Raw genomic sequence first — 19,435 nt, 5'->3', positions numbered from 1 at the left:
AGGCTGTGATCTGATCAAGGTGTCTGGTCTACTTTAGGTCCTGGGAGAGATACAGGCTGTGATCTGATCAAGGTGTCTGGTCTACTTTAGGTCCTGGGAGAGATACAGGCTGTGATCTGATCAAGGTGTCTGGACTACTTTAGGTCCTGGCAGAGATACAGGCTGTGGTCTGATCAAGGTGTCTGGTCTACAATAGGTCCTGGCAGAGATACAGGCTGTGATCTGATCAAGGTGTCTGGTCTACTTTAGGTCCTGGGAGAGATACAGGCTGTGATCTGATCAAGGTGTCTGGTCTACTTTAGGTCCTGGGAGAGATACAGGCTGTGATCTGATCAAGGTGTCTGGTCTACTTTAGGTCCTGGGAGAGATACAGGCTGTGATCTGATCAAGGTGTCTGGTCTACTTTAGGTCCTGGGAGAGATACAGGCTGTGATCTGATCAAGGTGTCTGGTCTATAGGTCCTGGGAGAGATACAGGCTGTGATCTGATCAAGGTGTCTGGTCTACTTTAGGTCCTGGGAGAGATACAGGCTGTGATCTGATCAAGGTGTCTGGTCTACTTTAGGTCCTGGCAGAGATACAGGCTGTGATCTGATCAAGGTGTCTGGTCTATAGGTCCTGGGAGAGATACAGGCTGTGATCTGATCAAGGTGTCTGGTCTACATTAGGTCCTGGCAGAGATACAGGCTGTGATCTGATCAAGGTGTCTGGTCTACTTTAGGTCCTGGCAGAGATACAGGCTGTGGTCTGATCAAGGTGTCTGGTCTACTTTAGGTCCTGGCAGAGATACAGGCTGTGATCTGATCAAGGTGTCTGGTCTACTTTAGGTCCTGGGAGAGATACAGGCTGTGATCTGATCAAGGTGTCTGGTCTATAGGTCCTGGGAGAGATACAGGCTGTGATCTGATCAAGGTGTCTGGTCTACTTTAGGTCCTGGGAGAGATACAGGCTGTGATCTGATCAAGGTGTCTGGTCTACTTTAGGTCCTGGCAGAGATACAGGCTGTGATCTGATCAAGGTGTCTGGTCTATAGGTCCTGGGAGAGATACAGGCTGTGATCTGATCAAGGTGTCTGGTCTACATTAGGTCCTGGCAGAGATACAGGCTGTGATCTGATCAAGGTGTCTGGTCTACTTTATGTCCTGGCAGAGATACAGGCTGTGATCTGATCAAGGTGTCTGGTCTATAGGTCCTGGGAGAGATACAGGCTGTGATCTGATCAAGGTGTCTGGTCTACTTTAGGTCCTGGGAGAGATACAGGCTGTGATCTGATCAAGGTGTCTGGTCTACTTTAGGTCCTGGGAGAGATACAGGCTGCGATCTGATCAAGGTGTCTGGTCTACTTTAGGTCCTGGCAGAGAAAACAGGCTGTGATCTGATCAAGGTGCCTGGTCTACTTTAGGTCCTGGGAGAGATACAGGCTGTGATCTGATCAAGGTGTCTGGTCTACTTTAGGTCCTGGGAGAGATGCAGGCTGCGATCTGATCAAGGTGTCTGGTCTACTTTAGGTCCTGGCAGAGAAAACAGGCTGTGATCTGATCAAGGTGTCTGATCTACTTTAGGCCCTGGCAGAGATACAGGCTGTGATCTGATCAAGGTGTCTGGTCTATAGGTCCTGGGAGAGATACAGGCTGTGATCTGATCAAGGTGTCTGGTCTATAGGTCCTGGGAGAGATACAGGCTGTGGTCTGATCAAGGTGTCTGGTCTGCTTTAGGTCCTGGCAGAGATACAGGCTGTGATCTGATCAAGGTGTCTGGTCTATAGGTCCTGGGAGAGATACAGGCTGTGATCTGATCAAGGTGTCTGGTCTACTTTAGGTCCTGGGAGAGATACAGGCCGTGGTCTGATCAAGGTGTCTGGTCTACTTTAGGTCCTGGCAGAGATACAGGCTGCGATCTGATCAAGGTGTCTGGTCTACTTTAGGTCCTGGCAGAGATACAGGCTGTGATCTGATCAAGGTGTCTGGTCTACTTTAGGTCCTGGCAGAGATACAGGCTGCGATCTGATCAAGGTGTCTGGTCTACTTTAGGTGCTGGCAGAGATACAGGCTGTGATCTGATCAAGGTGTCTGGTCTACTTTAGGTCCTGGCAGAGATACAGGCTGCGATCTGATCAAGGTGTCTGGTCTACTTTAGGTCCTGACAGAGATACAGGCTGCGGTCTGATCAAGGTGTCTGGTCTACTTTAGGTCCTGGCAGAGATACAGGCTGCGGTCTGATCAAGGTGTCTGGTCTACTTTAGGTCCTGGGAGAGATACAGGCTGTGATCTGATCAAGGTGTCTGGTCTACTTTAGGTCCTGGGAGAGATACAGGCTGTGATCTGATCAAGGTGTCTGGTCTACTTTAGGTCCTGGGAGAGATACAGGCTGTGATCTGATCAAGGTGTCTGGTCTACTTTAGGTCCTGGCAGAGATACAGGCTGTGGTCTGATCAAGGTGTCTGGTCTACAATAGGTCCTGGCAGAGATACAGGCTGTGATCTGATCAAGGTGTCTGGTCTACTTTAGGTCCTGGGAGAGATACAGGCTGTGATCTGATCAAGGTGTCTGGTCTACTTTAGGTCCTGGGAGAGATACAGGCTGTGATCTGATCAAGGTGTCTGGTCTACTTTAGGTCCTGGGAGAGATACAGGCTGTGATCTGATCAAGGTGTCTGGTCTACTTTAGGTCCTGGGAGAGATACAGGCTGTGATCTGATCAAGGTGTCTGGTCTATAGGTCCTGGGAGAGATACAGGCTGTGATCTGATCAAGGTGTCTGGTCTACTTTAGGTCCTGGGAGAGATACAGGCTGTGATCTGATCAAGGTGTCTGGTCTACTTTAGGTCCTGGCAGAGATACAGGCTGTGATCTGATCAAGGTGTCTGGTCTATAGGTCCTGGGAGAGATACAGGCTGTGATCTGATCAAGGTGTCTGGTCTACATTAGGTCCTGGCAGAGATACAGGCTGTGATCTGATCAAGGTGTCTGGTCTACTTTAGGTCCTGGCAGAGATACAGGCTATGATCTGATCAAGGTGTCTGGTCTACTTTAGGTCCTGGCAGAGATACAGGCTGTGATCTGATCAAGGTGTCTGGTCTACTTTAGGTCCTGGCAGAGATACAGGCTGTGATCTGATCAAGGTGTCTGGTCTAGTTTAGGTCCTGGCAGAGATACAGGCTGTGATCTGATCAAGGTGTCTGGTCTACTTTAGGTCCTGGGAGAGATACAGGCTGTGATCTGATCAAGGTGTCTGGTCTACTTTAGGTCCTGGGAGAGATACAGGCTGCGATCTGATCAAGGTGTCTGGTCTACTTTAGGTCCTGGCAGAGAAAACAGGCTGTGATCTGATCAAGGTGCCTGGTCTACTTTAGGTCCTGGGAGAGATACAGGCTGTGATCTGATCAAGGTGTCTGGTCTACTTTAGGTCCTGGGAGAGATGCAGGCTGCGATCTGATCAAGGTGTCTGGTCTACTTTAGGTCCTGGCAGAGAAAACAGGCTGTGATCTGATCAAGGTGTCTGATCTACTTTAGGCCCTGGCAGAGATACAGGCTGTGATCTGATCAAGGTGTCTGGTCTATAGGTCCTGGGAGAGATACAGGCTGTGATCTGATCAAGGTGTCTGGTCTATAGGTCCTGGGAGAGATACAGGCTGTGATCTGATCAAGGTGTCTGGTCTACTTTAGGTCCTGGGAGAGTTACAGGCTGTGATCTGATCAAGGTGTCTGGTCGACTTTAGGTCCTGGCAGAGATACAGGCTGTAGTCTGATCAAGGTGTCTGGTCTACTTTAGGTCCTGGGAGAGATACAGGCTGTGGTCTGATCAAGGTGTCTGGTCTACTTTAGGTCCTGGCAGAGATGCAGGCTACGGTCTCGGTGGGCAGGGTACTCACCACATCTGGATGTGAGTTCCGTGTGATGTAACATTCTCTTTCCCTCTCTCTGGGCAGGACCTCCTGATGGTGACGTATTTGTCCAACTTGACCCAGGCACAGATCTCCCTGAACGAGAAGCTGGTGGCCCTGTGATTGGCTGCGGCCACTGGCCTCACCCAGTGTCAGATCGTCAACAAGCCCTTCCCCCTCTGGACCCCATGCTATTAAATTGTTCTTTATCGAAGCTCGTGCTGATGTCTGACTGCTTGCTGACCTTGCTCTGCATGAACCTCCAGGTGTATGGGGGGTGGTGGAGATCCAATGGTAGCAGCTCGCTCCCCGTGGGGCGAGGGCTTGGGTGGGGTGCTTCCTCGCTGTGCTGACGGGGTCAAGGGTTGGCATTTCAGATGCTGCTGACAATTCTGTTGCCAGTGGGGTCCATCACGGCTGCCTCATCTACACTGGGTTGTGTGTGTCCCTCGTCTTGAGTAGGGATGGTTGGAATTGGATTATTATTATTGACGTGTGCAAAGATACAGTGACAATCTTGTCTTGTATATCGTTCACACAGATCACATCATTACACAGTGTATTGAGGTGGAACAAGGTCAAACAATAACAGAATTGGAATTGGTTTACTGTTGTTGACGTGTACCGAGATACAGTGACAATCTTGTCTTGTATATCGTTCACACAGATCACATCATTACACAGTGTATTGAGGCAGAACAAGGTCAAACAATAACAGAATTGGAATTGGTTTACTGTTGTTGACGTGTACCGAGATACAGTGACAATCTTGTCTTGTATATCGTTCACACAGATCACATCATTACACAGTGTATTGAGGTAGAACAAGGTCAAACAATAAAAGAATAGGAATTGGTTTATTATGTTGACGTGTACCGAGATACAGTGACAATCTTGTCTTGTATATCGTTCACACAGATCACATCATTATCAGAATCAGGTTTAATATCACTGGCATATGTTGTGAGATTTGTTGTTATGTGGCAGCAGTACCTTAGAATACATAGGAAAACACACATATATTTAAAGCTAACTTAAATAGCCCGAAAACTGTCGGGAGGTAGTGTTCGCGGGTTTAATGTCCATTCAGAGATCTTGATAGCGGAGGGCAAGTCTGTCTCTGAATCGATGAGAGCCTGCCTTTGGGCTCATGTACCTCCTTCCTGATGGTCGCAATGAGCAGAGGGCATGTTCTGGGTGATGGATGGCATCTCTTTGAGGCATCATGCCTTGAAGATACCCTGGATGCTGGGGAGGCTGGTGCCCATGTTGGATCTGACTGAGTTCACAACTTTTGCGGCCTATGTTGGCGTGTGTCGTGCCTCCACCCCCATAGCAGGGTGCAATGCGGCCAGATTGAATGCTCTCCACGGTACATCTCTGTAGAAAGTTGTCACCTGAAATCCAATTGAAATATAGTCACCGTTGTGCCTTCTTTGTAGCTGCACGATAGATTGGGCTCAGGGTAGATCTTCAGAGACGCTGACACTGTTCACTCTTCCCTCTTCTGATCCCTCTAAGAGGACTGCTCTGTGTTCCCTCGTCTTCCCCTTTGCTCTCACTGGCGTTGAGTGCTGTGACACCACTCAGTGAGCTGATCCATCTTGCTCCTGTGCCTCTTCATCGCTGTCTGAAATTCCGCCGACAGTATTTAAGCTGTGCTGTGTCACCGTTGTGTGTGTGTGTGTGTGTGTGTGTGTGTGTCGGGTACACTGGCCCAGATTTTGGAGCTTTCTGATCGGAGTATTAAACACTGAGCTGTAGTCCAGCCGGATGTTGAACAAGGTACAGGAAACAATAATAGATTGCAGAATGAAGTTCAGTGCAGGCGGACAAGAAGGTGTAAGATCGCAACCAGCTTGAGCACGAGCTCAGGAGTCCAATAGTCTGATAACAGCGGGGCAGTGGCTGCTGCTGAGCCGGATGGTACGTGCCTTCAGGCTTTTGTATCTTCTGCCCGATGGGAGAAGAGGGAATCTCTGGAGTAGGTGGATGCTGCTGTTTTACCGAGGCAGTGGGAAGTGTAGACTCGCTCCACGGGGGTGGGGGGGATGCTGGTTTCTGAGATGTGCTGAGCTGCGCACACAACTGTTGTTCCTGTTGGTTACAGGCTGAGCAGTCGTCACGCGTAAGCTTTGATGCTTTCTATGAAGGCTTTCTGTGTTTGTCCATCTTGGGAATGATGTCATTGCTGATCCCCGTGACACTGGGGTGTGAGATCCACCATTTTGGGAAGGGCGTGATGCTCTTGGTCAAAGTTCAAAGTAAAATTCATCATCAGAGTAGAACATATCACCACATACAACCCTGAGTTTCTTTTTCCTGCGGAGCATACTTAGGAAATGTACAGAATAATAACTGTAAACAGGATCAATGAACAACAATTGTGCAAATGTGGATATAAATGAATAATGAGCATGAAGTAACAATATAACAGAGTGCTTAAATGAGTATAGCTATCCCCTTTTGTTCAAGAGCCTGATGGTTGAAGGGTAGTTAGTAACTGTTCTTGAACTTGGTGGTGCGATCATGGCCTGGGTGGTGAGGATCTCTGACGATGGATGCTGCTTTTCTACAGCAACGTTTCCTGTAGATGTGCTCAATGGTTGAGAGGGTTTTAGTACGGGGCCCAATCCACTACCTTTTGTAGGATTTTCTGCTCAAGGTCATTGGTGTTCCCGTACCAGAGCATAATGCAGCCAGTCAGCACACTTTCCACCACACATCTGTAGAAGTTTGCCCAGGTTTTCAATGAGATGCCGAACCTCCACACACTCCTGAGGAAGTAGAGGTGCTGTCGTGTTATTAATCTGGGACAGGTCCTCTGAGATAGTGACATCCATGAATTTAAAGTTGCTGACCCTCTCCACCTCTGATCCTCCGACGATTACTGGATCATGGACCTTGGTCTTTCTGAGATTGAGTGAGAGAGGTTGTGACGGCACCACTCAGCCGAGTTTTCAATCTCCCTCCTGCATGCTGATTTATCAACCCCTCTGATCCGGCCCAGCGTGGTGGTGTGGTCAGCAGACTTGTATCTGGTGTTGAGGCTGTCCTCAGCCCCAAGGTCACGGGCGGAAAGCGAGTGGAGCCGGGGCCTCAGTGCACATCGCTGTGCCGATGGACATCATGGAGCGACTCCCCCCGGCGCACGAGCCGCACCTTCCGCCCTCTCTCATTGGTCAGTTTGTCCACCCGGCGCGCGAGTGGCACCTTCCGCCCTCTCTCATTGGTCAGTTTGTCCACCCAGCGCGCGAGCCGCACCTTCCGCCCTCTCTCATTGGTCAGTTTGTCCACCCGGCGCGCGAGTGGCACCTTCCGCCCTCTCTCATTGGTCAGTTTGTCCACCCGGCGCGCGAGCCGCACCTTCCGCCCTCTCTCATTGGTCAGTTTGTCCACCCGGCGCCCGAGCCGCACCTTCCGCCCTCTCTCATTGGTCAGTTTGTCCACCCGGCGCCCGAGTGGCACCTTCCGCCCTCTCTCATTGGTCAGTTTGTCCACCCGGCGCCCGAGCAGCACCTTCCGCCCTCTCTCATTGGTCAGTTTGTCCACCCGGCGCCCGAGCCGCACCTTCCGCCCTCTCTCATTGGTCAGTTTGTCCACCCGGCGCCCGAGTGGCACCTTCCGCCCTCTCTCATTGGTCAGTTTGTCCACCTTGCGCTCGTGCCGCACCTTCCGCCTTCTCTCATTGGTCAGTTTGTCCACCCGGCGCCCGAGCCGCACCTTCCGCCCTTTCTCATTGGTTAGTTGGTCCACCTGGCGCCCGAGCCGCACCTTCCGCCCTCTCTCATTGGTCAGTTTGTCCACCCGGCGCGCGAGCCGCACCTTCCGCCCTCTCTCATTGGTCAGTTTGTCCACCCGGCGCCCGAGCGGCACCTTCCGCCCTCTCTCATTGGTCAGTTTGTCCACCCGGCGCCCGAGCCGCACCTTCCGCCCTCTCTCATTGGTCAGTTTGTCCACCCGGCGCCCGAGCCGCACCTTCCGCCCTCTCTCATTGGTCAGTTTGTCCACCCGGCGCCCGAGTGGCACCTTCCGCCCTCTCTCATTGGTCAGTTTGTCCACCCGGCGCCCGAGCGGCACCTTCCGCCCTCTCTCATTGGTCAGTTTGTCCACCCTGCGCTCGAGCCGCACCTTCCGCCTTCTCTCATTGGTCAGTTTGTCCACCCGGCGCCCGAGCCGCACCTTCCGCCCTTTCTCATTGGTTAGTTGGTCCACCTGGCGCCCGAGCCGCACCTTCCGCCCTCTCTCATTGGTTAGTTGGTCCACCTGGCGCCCGAGCCGCACCTTCCGCCCTCTCTCATTGGTCAGTTTGTCCACCCGGCGCCCGAGCCGCACCTTCCGCCCTCTCTCATTGGTCAGTTTGTCCACCCGGCGCCCGAGCGGCACCTTCCGCCCTCTCTCATTGGTCAGTTTGTCCACCCGGCGCCCGAGTGGCACCTTCCGCCCTCTCTCATTGGTCAGTTTGTCCACCCGGCGCCCGAGTGGCACCTTCCGCCCTCTCTCATTGGTCAGTTTGTCCACCCGGCGCGCGAGTGGCACCTTCCGCCCTCTCTCATTGGTCAGTTTGTCCACCCGGCGCGCGAGTGGCACCTTCCGCCCTCTCTCATTGGTCAGTTTGTCCACCTTGCACTCGAGCCGCACCTTCCGCCCTCTCTCATTGGTCAGTTTGTCCACCTTGCGCTCGAGCCACACCTTTCGCCCTCTCTCATTGGTCAGTTTGTCTATCCGACGCGAGAGCCGCATCTTCCGCCCCCTCTCACTGGTTAAGGTTGGTCCACCCGGCGCGCAAGCTCGGCCTTGCGTCACTGGTCAGTTAAAAGCATCACTTCGCGAGCTTCGCTCCACCTTTGGTCGGTTCCTCCGCCCGCAGCGCGAGCCCCACCTTTCTCCATCCGTTACTGGTTGATTAGTCCGCCCATCATGGGAGTTCGTCCTTCCTCCTTCTGTTATTGGTTCATTCGTCCATCCAGCGTGCTAGCCCCACCCACCTCCTTCCGTTATTGGTTGATTAATTCTGACAGGGAGAGAGGGGGAGAGAGAGAGAGATCTCGGTGAGGGAAGGACTGGGGGTGACAGTGAGGGTGAAGGAGGGTCTGTGAGTGAGGAGGTTCCCCGTGAGGGAGGGTCTGAGGGTGAGGAGAGTCTTGGACCATGGGAGCTCTTTAGGATGAGTGATGCTTTGAGTAGCTCCTGAGGTTAGGGAACAATCTAGGGAGAGATTCTGAGGGTGAAGAGGGTCTCGGTGAGGGTGACGAGGGTCTGAAGCTGAGGTGGGTTTTGCACCATGGGAGCTCTTTAGGATCAATGATGGTCTGAGTAGTTCCTGAGGTAGAGATGGGTCTGAGGTGGGGGACAAGCTGAGGGAACTATTGAGGTAAAGGGATGGTTCTCCTGGGCTGAGCTGATGGAGCACCTTAGGGTGAGAAATGGACCTCTGGGAGTCACTGTGGTAGAAGGACTATCTGATGTCAGGGAGCTAGCTCCCTGGCTGACACACGGTCTGGTGTGAGGAAGGTCCCCAGAGTGAGGGATGGATCTGAGACGGGAGCTCCTGAGGTATCAGGATGGATCTGAGACGGGAGCTCCTGAGGTATCAGGATGTTCTGGTGTGAGGGGACTCCCTTGGGTGAGAGATGGGGTGTTGTGAGGGAGCTCCCGAGGGTGAGGGACGGTGTGTTGAGAGGGAGCTCCCAAGGGTGAGGGACAGTGTGTTGAGAGGGAGTTCCTGAGGGTGAGGGAAGGTGTGTTGAGAGGGAGTTCCTGAGGGTGAGGGAAGGTGTGTTGAGAGGGAGTTCCTGAGGGTGAGGGACAGTGTGTTGAGAGGGAGTTCCCGAGGGTGAGGGACGGTGTGTTGAGAGGGAGTTCCTGAGGGTGAGGGACAGTGTGTTGAGAGGGAGTTCCCGAGGGTGAGGGATGGTGTGTTGAGGGGGAGCTCCCGAGGGTGAGGGACGGTGTGTTGAGGGGGAGCTCCCGAGGGTGAGAGACGGTGTTGAGAGGGAGCTTCTGAGAGTGAGGGACGGTGTGTTGAGAGGGGGCTCCCGAGGGTGAGGGACGGTGTTGAGAGGGAGCTCCCGAGGGTGAGGGACGGTGTTGAGGGGGAGCTCCCGAGGGTGAGAGACGGTATGTTGAGAGGGAGCTCCCGAGGGTGAGGGACGGTGTCGAGAGGGAGCTCCCGAGGGTGAGTGACGGTGTTGAGAGGGAGCTTCTGAGAGTGAGGGACGGTGTGTTGAGAGGGAGCTCCCGAGGGTGAGGGACGGTGTGTTGAGAGGGAGCTCCCGAGGGTGAGGGAAGGTGTGTTGAGAGGGAGTTCCCAAGGGTGAGGGATGGTGTGTTGAGAGGGAGCTCCCAAGGGTGAGGGACAGTGTGTTGAGAGGGAGTTCCTGAGGGTGAGGGAAGGTGTGTTGAGAGGGAGTTCCTGAGGGTGAGGGACAGTGTGTTGAGAGGGGGCTCCCGAGGGTGAGGGACGGTGTGTTGAGAGGGAGCTTCCGAGGGTGAGGGACAGTGTGTTGAGAGGGAACTCCCGAGGGTGAGAGACGGTGTTGAGAGGGAGCTTCTGAGAGGGACGGTGTGTTGAGAGGGGGCTCCCGAGGGTGAGGGACGGTGTTGAGGGGGAGCTCCCGAGGGTGAGAGACGGTATGTTGAGAGGGAGCTCCCGAGGGTGAGGGACGGTGTCGAGAGGGAGCTCCCGAGGGTGAGAGACGGTGTGTTGAGAGGGAGCTCCCGAGGGTGGGGGACGGTGTGTTGTGAGGGAGCTCCCGAGGGTGGGGGACGGTGTGTTGAGAGGGAGCTCCCGAGGGTGAGGGACGGTGTCGAGAGGGAGCTCCCGAGGGTGAGAGACGGTATGTTGAGAGGGAGCTCCCGAGGGTGAGGGACGGTGTCGAGAGGGAGCTCCCGAGGGTGGGGGACGGTGTTGAGAGGGTGCTCCCGAGGGTGAGGGACAGTGTGTTGAGAGGGTGCTCCCGAGGGTGAGGGACAGTGTGTTGAGAGGGAGCTCCCGAGGGTGAGGGACGGTGTTGTGAGGGAGCTCCCGAGGGTGAGGGTCTGTGTGTTGAGAGGGAGCTCCCAAGGGTGAGGGACGGTGTGTTGAGAGGGAGCTCCCGAGGGTGAGGGACGGTGTGTTGAGGGGGCTCCCGAGGGTGAGGGACAGTCGAGAGGGAGCTCCCGAGGGTGAGGGACGGTGTGTTGAGAGGGTGCTCCAGAGGGTGAGGGACGGTGTTGAGAGGGAGCTCCCGAGGGTGAGGGATGATGTGTTGAAGGAGCTCCTGAGGGTGAGGGACGATGTGTTGAGAGGGAGCTCCCGAGGGTGAGGGACAGTCGAGAGGGAGCTCCCGAGGGTGAGGGACGGTGTGTTGAGAGGGAGCTCCCGAGGGTGAGGGACGGTGTGTTGAGAGGGGGCTCCCGAGGGTGAGGGACGGTGTGTTGAGAGGGGGCTCCCGAGGGTGCGATGGTGTGTTGAGAGGGAGCTCCCGAGGGTGAGGGACGGTGTGTTGAGAGGGGGCTCCCGAGGGTGAGGGACGGTGTGTTGAGAGGGGGCTCCCGAGGGTGCGATGGTGTGTTGAGAGGGAGCTCCCGAGGGTGAGGGACAGTGTGTTGAGAGGGAGCTCCCGAGGGTGAGGGACGGTGTGTTGAGAGGGTGCTCCAGAGGGTGAGGGACGGTGTCTTGAGAGGGGGCTCCCGAGGGTGAGGGACGGTGTTGAGAGGGAGCTCCCGAGGGTGAGGGACGATGTGTTGAGAGGGAGCTCCCGAGGGTGAGGGACAGTCGAGAGGGGGCTCCCGAGGGTGAGGGACGGTGTTGAGAGGGAGCTCCCGAGGGTGAGGGACGATGTGTTGAGAGGGAGCTCCCGAGGGTGAGGGACAGTCGAGAGGGAGCTCCCGAGGGTGAGGGACGGTGTGTTGAGAGGGGGCTCCCGAGGGTGAGGGACGGTGTGTTGAGAGGGGGCTCCCGAGGGTGAGGGACGGTGTGTTGAGAGGGAGCTCCCGAGGGTGAGGGACAGTCGAGAGGGAGCTCCCGAGGGTGAGGGACGGTGTGTTGAGAGGGAGCTCCTGAGGGTGAGGGACGATGTGTTGAGAGGGAGCTCCCGAGGGTGAGGGACAGTCGAGAGGGAGCTCCCGAGGGTGAGGGACGGTGTGTTGAGAGGGGGCTCCCGAGGGTGAGGGACAGTGTGTTGAGAGGGAGCTCCCGAGGGTGAGGGACGGTGTGTTGAGAGGGAGCTCCCGAGTGTGAGGACGGTGTGTTGAGAGGGAGCTCCCGAGGGTGAGGGACGGTATGTTGTGAGGGAGCTCCCGAGGGTGAGGGACGGTGTGTTGAGAGGGAGCTCCTGAGGATGAGGGACGGTGAGAGGGAGCTCCCGAGGGTGAGGGACGGTGTGTTGTGAGGGAGCTCCCGAGGGTGAGGGACGGTGTGTTGAGAGGGGGCTCCCGAGGGTGAGGGACGGTGTGTTGAGAGGGAGCTCCCGAGGGTGCGATGGTGTGTTGAGAGGGACCTCCCGAGGGTGAGGGACAGTTTGTTGAGAGGGAGCTCCCGAGGGTGAGGGATGGTGTGTTGAGAGGGAGCTCCCGAGGGTGAGGGACGGTGTGTTGAGGGGGCTCCCGAGGGTGAGGGACAGTCGAGAGGGAGCTCCCGAGGGTGAGGGACGGTGTCTTGAGAGGGGGCTCCCGAGGGTGAGGGACGGTGTTGAGAGGGAGCTCCCGAGGGTGAGGGACGATGTGTTGAGAGGGAGCTCCCGAGGGTGAGGGACAGTCGAGAGGGAGCTCCCGAGGGTGAGGGACGGTGTGTTGAGAGGGGGCTCCCGAGGGTGAGGGACGATGTGTTGAGAGGGAGCTCCCGAGGGTGAGGGACAGTCGAGAGGGAGCTCCCGAGGGTGAGGGACGGTGTGTTGAGAGGGGGCTCCCGAGGGTGAGGGACGGTGTGTTGAGAGGGAGCTCCCGAGGGTGAGGGACGATGTGTTGAGAGGGAGCTCCCAGGGGTGAGGGACGGTGTGTTGAGGGGGAGCTCCTGAGGGTGAGGGACGGTGTGTTGAGAGGGAGCTCCTGGGGTTGAGGGACGGTGTGTTGAGAGGGATCTCCTGAGGTTGAGGGACGGTGTGTTGAGAGGGATCTCCTGAGGGTGAGGGACGGTGTGTTGAGAGGGGGCTCCCGAGGGTGAGGGACGGTGTCGAGAGGGAGCTCCCGAGGGTGAGGGACGAGTCTGAGGTGGGCAGAGTCCCAATGGTCAGAGTCCACTGATGACGGGTCTGTTACAGGAAGGTGTCAGACTGAGAGCGATGGACTCTCCGTGTCAGAGGCAGAGGCAACGTCTGGTGAGGAGCCACAGGGGAACATTGAACAACAGATGGAAACCAGGCTGAGGTGAGAGATGGAGCTGAGACTGGGAGGGTGAACATTTCCTCTGGTCTCACTCCCCACTGAGATATCACTGCTGTCCCATCCCTGCCCCTATTATCCTGAATTAATCTCTACAACACTGTCCACCATGACCCTCTGCTCTAGAATTACCTCCCGAGACCCCTCCACCACTGAGTGTATGTCCCTCATGATTGTCTTCACCTCTATAAGATGACCACTCATTCTCCTACACTCCAATGGGGACAAAACAAAAAGTCCCAACCTGCTCACCCTCCGTCCATAACTCAGTCCCACGAGTCCTGGCAACATCCTGGTAAATCTCCTCTGCACTCCGTCCAGCTTCATGATATTGTTCCTGTCGCAGTGTGACTAAACCTGAGCATAGTATTCCAAATCTGGCCTCACCAACATCTTGTACAACGAATAATGTCAGAACATAGAAATAGGAGCAGGAGAAGACCCACAGACACGAGACAATCTGCAGATGCTGGAAATCCAAAGCAACACACACAAAGTGCTGGAGGAACTCAGCAGGTCAGGCAGCATCTGTGAAAAAGAGTAAACAGTCGACGTTTCAGGCTGAGACCCTTCATCAGGACTGGAAATAAAGAATTCTCCCTGTAGTATGAGAGGGAGAGGGTAAAATCAGATGTATCAGTATTACAGTGGGGTAAAGGGAACTACAGAGGCATGGGAGAGGAGCTGGCCAAAGTTGATTGGAAGCGGACATTAGCAGGGATGATGGCAGAGCAGCAATGGCTGGAGTTTCTGGGAATAATCGGAAATGCAGGATAGATAAATACCAAAGATGAAGAAATATTGAAAAGGGAGGGTGAGGCAAATGTGGCTGAAAGGGAAGTCAAAGACAGGATAAAATCAAAAGCAAGAGCACACAATAGAGCAGGGATGATAGGAGAGTAGATAGAGTAGACTTCAGGAGGGCACCACTCCCCGCTGAACATCGACGGCTCCTCGGTAGAGACTGTTAAGAGCACCAAATTTCTTGGTGTTCACCTGGCAGAGAATCTCACCTGGTCCCTCAACAGCAAGTGTTGGGGCAGAAGTGAGTGCAGTTGCCGTTACTAAGGGGAAGGTGCTTGGGTAGCTGAAAGGTCTGAAAGTAGATACATCAGTTGGACCAGATAGACTACACCCTATGGTTCTGAAAGAAGCAACAAAATAATTCTAGAGGCATAAATAGTGATCTTTAACAATCACTAAATTCTGGAATAGTAAGGTGTCCATTAATAAAGATGAAGTTTTGGGGGACTTGCAGGCACATGATGAAATAGGCCATAGTCAGCGTGGTTTCCTTCAGGGGAAATCTTGCCTGACAGATCTGTTTGGATTTTTTGAGGAAATAACAGGCAGGATCGGCAAAGGAGAGTTTGTGGATGTTGTTTACTTCAATATTCGGAAGGCCTTTGACCAGGTGCCACACATGAGGCTGCTTCACAGGATAACAGACCATGGTATTGCAGGAAAGGTACGAACTTGGATAGAAGAACGCCCAACAGGCAGGAAGCAAAGAGTGGGAATAAAGGGGCTTTTTTCTATTTGGCTGCCAGTGACTAGCTGTGTTTCACAGTGGTCGGTGTTGGGAGCGATTTTGTTTTCCACATTATACTGTATGCCAATGAGTTGGATGACAGAATTGATAGCTTTATAGATGATACAAAGATAGGAGGAGGGGGAGGTAGAGTTAAGGAAGCAGGCTGTGTGCCCAAGGACATGTGCAAATGAGAATTAGCAAAGAAGTGGCAGAGAGGATACAGTGTGGGGAAGACTAGAATATAAAACCAAATGCTCAGGCTTTAGAGGGAATTTGTTGGGTGCATTTGGAGTATTGAGTAATCTTGGGTCCCTTATCCAAAAAAGTCTTCACCGGCATTGGGAGGGTCCAGGGGAGGTTCCCGAGAATGATCCTGTGTCTGAAACAGTTATTGTATCAGGAGCATTTGATGTTTCTGGGTAGGACAGAGGGCCACCGCCTCAGAATAGAGCATAGAGGAATATTCATTTAGAATGTCCATTTAGAAAAGAGATGAAGAGGAACTTCTTTAGCCAGAAAGTGACCATTAGAATTGATTTCCACAGATGGCTGTGGAGGCCAAATCACTCAGTATATTTAAAGAGGAGCTTTTTTTCCAAGTGACCTGTTTTTACAGATTCCTACTAAATAACTTAACGTGACTCTGCATCTACTAGATTTTGAATAATAATACTGTATTAATCCTGTTTCGTTCTGCCATCATGTTTGCAACAGGAAACACACAGCTGAGAACAAAAAACTGTTCATTTCACTCACGCAGGTGTCACAACATGTTGAAAGCCACAGATGCAAATTCACCCACAGACAGAAATGAGAGGTGTTCCTGGAATAGGTTGGTGAGGTGGTACAGAAAGACAGAGAGGTGGGGTGGGGAGTTGCCTTGCATTTTGTGAGGCTGAATATTCAGTGTCTCTGAAAAACTTTCCAAATTATTCACTCTGCTTCTGTGGCCATTACAGTTCCAATAGGAACATCCCTCTGGTTAATTCTGCCCTGTTCTGTTCTGTTTGCCACCGGATGCAAAGAGACTGAGAACAGAGGGGTTTTCACATCATTGACACAGGTCACAGGTCGAAACACAAGGCATTAGTACATTCTGAGTTGTTGGGGGGAATGGGGAGAGCGAGAAAGTGAAAGACAGTGGAGGTGAGAGACGAACAGAGAGAGGGAGTCACAGTCAGACAATACAGAAACAGGCCTCCCCACCGTTGAGCACATCGACAAGGTGCACTGACAAAAGGAAGCAGCATCCATCGTAAGTGACCCCCATCCAGACCATCCTCTCTTCTCATTGCTTACATTGGGCAGGACGTACAGGAGCTGTCGATCTCACATCACCAGGTCAAAGATGGTTATTACCCTTCAACCATCAGTGAGGGTAACTTCACTCACCTCAATACTAACCTGATTCCACAACCTATGGACTCACTTTCAAGGACTCTACACCTCATGTTCTCAGTATTTAATTATTTATCTATCTATCTGTAATCCCCTGGGTCGCCTCAGGCTCACTCAGCTCGTTCTCGTCTAGGGGGAGCAGCCTTCGGCCCCGCCAAACTGGGTAATCAGCTGGTGTGGATGCTGTGTGATGTCCCCACCTCGCCCAAAAACAGACAGTACACCATAAGCGATTAAATGAGTACAATTTATAAAGGTTACTATAACTAAGTGATTAATAACGATACAGTATATATGAAGAGAAAAAAATAAAGAAAAGGCACCAAACTTATCAAAGTCCAAACCACTTCGTGCACAACCGTTGGAGCTCAATTACTGAAGTCTTCTGGCCACCATTCGATCCCCTCCGAACTCCTCGACTCGCAGCTCAGGACCCTCCGAAGTAGTCACCCAAGCACATCTAGCTTCATCCCCCCTCCTCAGAGTACCTCCTGGCCTCGGACCCCCGCTTGGAGTCCGTTCCTCGCCCAGCTTACAGCATTGCGTTATCTCTCTCAACCCCCTCGCGCCGATCTGCCCAAAAGTCCGTCAACAAAAGCTTACAGACTCAGAAGAAAGAACATTAATCCCCATTTGGTTTACAAAGGAATACTATTCTCATTATCAGTAAATTAGCATTCCTGCTAGTTAACAAAACAAAGAAGCCCTTCTGATTACATACACAGTAACAAAGAAAAAAGAAGAAACCCCCTTTACACTCTCCCCCCACCAAATAAAAGTCATGTCCTCATGACTATTAAATAACTCGCCACCTTTCCTGCCAACACACAGTAACCCAAGCACAAACAGTGACATCTCCTCCCCACACAGTAAACCTCACGCCCTGTTCCTCAGGCGCTACTTAGGCCAACTATCTGGGAGTTCCCTAACCCTTCTGAGATCTCCGTACCCCCTCGCGCTGATCTGCCCAAAAGCCCGTCAACAAAAGCTTACAGACTCAGAAGAAAGAACATTAATCCCCATTTGGTTTACAAAGGAATACTATTCCCGTTATCAGTAAATTAGCATTCCTGCTAGTTAACAAAACAAAGAAGCCCTTTTGATTACATACACAGTAACAAAGAAAAAAGAAGAAACTCCCTTTACATATCTATCTATCTGCCTTCCTACCATGTGGTGAAAATGTATTCAGCCCCAACACCTTGCTCACCTTAATGTGAATTGCAACCAGGGATTTTGATCAATTTATCTGAGAGTTTTTGTTTGTGAATCACATGCTCCTTTTTTCACAGTGGAGTTGAAAAATGGAAAATTGTCAAGCATGGAAAAACTAAAATGTCAAAAACTGAAATGTATTAGTTCAAAAACATTAATCCCCTTTGCTCAGTGCTTAACTGAACCACCTCTCACAGCTATTATGACCAACAGTCTTTTTAGATGTCTTTATTCACTTTGCACAACATGATGGAGCAGAGTTTGCTCACTCCCCCCTCCAAATTTGCTCAAACTATGCCAGATTAGTTGGAGAATGGTGGTGGACAGCTTTATTGACATCTTGCCAGAGATGTTTGATAAATTTAATGTCGGGAGTCTAACTGGGCCACTCAAGGACACAGACGTAAAACATAGAACCGTAAAGCACAGGAACAGCTCCTTCAGCCCATAATGTTGTGCCGATCCAGCTACAAAGCATATCAGACAGACTAATCCCTACAGAATGTCCATATCCCAACATCTTCCACACATCCATGTGTCTATCTGAACATCTCTTAAAAGCCTCGTGTGTATTTGACTCTACCACCTCACCAGGCAGCACATTCCAGTCATCCAACACTCTGAGTAAAAAACTTACCCCTCACATCCCCTTTGAACCTAACTCCTCTCACCTTCAATACATACCTGTATGAGACATTTCAACCCTGGGAAACAGATACTCTCTGTCCAATCTATCTGTGCCTCTCATAACATTATAAACCTCTATCAGATGTCCCGTTAGCCTCCTCCACTCCAGAGACGACAAACCAAGTTAACCCACCCTTTCATGATAGCACATGCCCTCTGAACCGGGGAGCATCCTGGCAAACCTCTTCTGTACCCTCTCCAAAGCCTCAACATCTGTCCTGTAGTGATGTGACCAGAACGGTTTGCAACAGTCCTGATGTGGCCCAACCAGAGTTTTATAAAGTTGCAACATAACCTCTTGACTTTGGAACTCAATGCCTCGACTAATAAGAGCAAGCATTCCATAAGCCTTCTTCACCAACTTATTGAACTGTGTAGCCACTTTCAAGGAGCTATGAACTTGAGTCCAAAGATCTCTCGGCTCAGCAACACTGCTAATGATGTCGCCCTTAACAATGAACTGTCTCCTTGCATTTTCCCTGCAAAGGTACAACACCTCACATTTCTCTGGGTTAAGCTCCATCTGCCATTTCTCAGCCCATATCTGCAACTGATCTATATCACACTGTATTCTCTGCACGTCTTCCACACTATCCACAATTTCACCAATCTTGGTATCATCCGTAAACCGGTGGCAGGTTCTGTCATCCCCCCCCACCAAGCAGGATCCAACGAGGTGTACTTGCTACTGAGGGCAATAGCCACAGGGGAACCCTTCCTAATCCCCTTACCTCCCCTTCAGTTCTTTAAAAAATTTGAAGCCACTTCATGGGAAGATGAAAGCTGCTAAACACAGAGAGATCCTGGATAAAAACCTGCTGGCCTCTGCCAGAAAGCTTAAACTGGGCAGGAAGTTCATCTTTCAGCAGGACAACAACCTGAAGCACACTGCCAGAGCACAGAGACAGCCTGAAGTGGAGCTGCTGCTGTGCCTTCTTATTCTGGGAGGTGATATTGAGGGACCGGGGAGGTTATCCGTGATGTGAACTCACAGGAGCTTGGTTCACTTGACTCTCCCTACAGAGGAGCCATGTATACACAGAGGGGGTGAATCATCTTCACTTTCCCAAAGTCCACAATCATTTCCTTGGTCTTCTCCACATTCAGACTGGGGTTGTTGTTCTCACACCGGTCCACCACCCTCTCCACGTCCTCTCTGTACTCCAACTCATCATCGTTGTTGCTGAGGCCACAACCACTGTTGACAGGGTTTGATCTGAATCCCGTGACACAGTCGTGTGTCAGCAGGGGGCTGAGCATACAGACCTGGGGAGCACCAGTGCTCAGTGTAATGGGACTGGAGACTTTACTGTCCACACAGACTGACTGTGGCCTTTCATTCAGAGTCCAGGATCCAG

The 19,435-nt window shown here is 52.4% G+C and overlaps 2 protein-coding genes across 2 annotated transcripts in view; both read left to right on the top strand.

Moving 5' to 3' along the window:
- eif3f (eukaryotic translation initiation factor 3, subunit F) overlaps window positions 1-4,094 on the top strand; it is a 74,876-nt gene extending 70,782 nt beyond the window's left edge. The window contains exon 8 of the mRNA XM_059955500.1: window positions 3,926-4,094. Within this exon, the coding sequence (XP_059811483.1) occupies window positions 3,926-4,003 (78 nt within the window). The 3' untranslated portion in view covers window positions 4,004-4,094. The remainder of the gene's footprint in view (window positions 1-3,925) is intronic.
- Window positions 4,095-8,437: 4,343 nt separating this feature from the next.
- The window catches only part of LOC132384393 (oncoprotein-induced transcript 3 protein-like), a 79,715-nt gene continuing 68,717 nt past the window's right edge, over window positions 8,438-19,435 (top strand). Inside the window, exons 1-2 of the mRNA XM_059955499.1 lie at window positions 8,438-8,688; window positions 13,123-13,228. Coding sequence (XP_059811482.1) covers window positions 13,212-13,228 — 17 coding nt within the window. The 5' untranslated portion in view covers window positions 8,438-8,688; window positions 13,123-13,211. The remainder of the gene's footprint in view (window positions 8,689-13,122; window positions 13,229-19,435) is intronic.

The sequence above is a fragment of the Hypanus sabinus genome, chromosome 32 (assembly GCF_030144855.1).
Source record: "Hypanus sabinus isolate sHypSab1 chromosome 32, sHypSab1.hap1, whole genome shotgun sequence".
Classification (NCBI taxonomy): Eukaryota; Metazoa; Chordata; class Chondrichthyes; order Myliobatiformes; family Dasyatidae; genus Hypanus; species Hypanus sabinus.
This window is presented reverse-complemented; position numbering and strand designations above follow the sequence as displayed.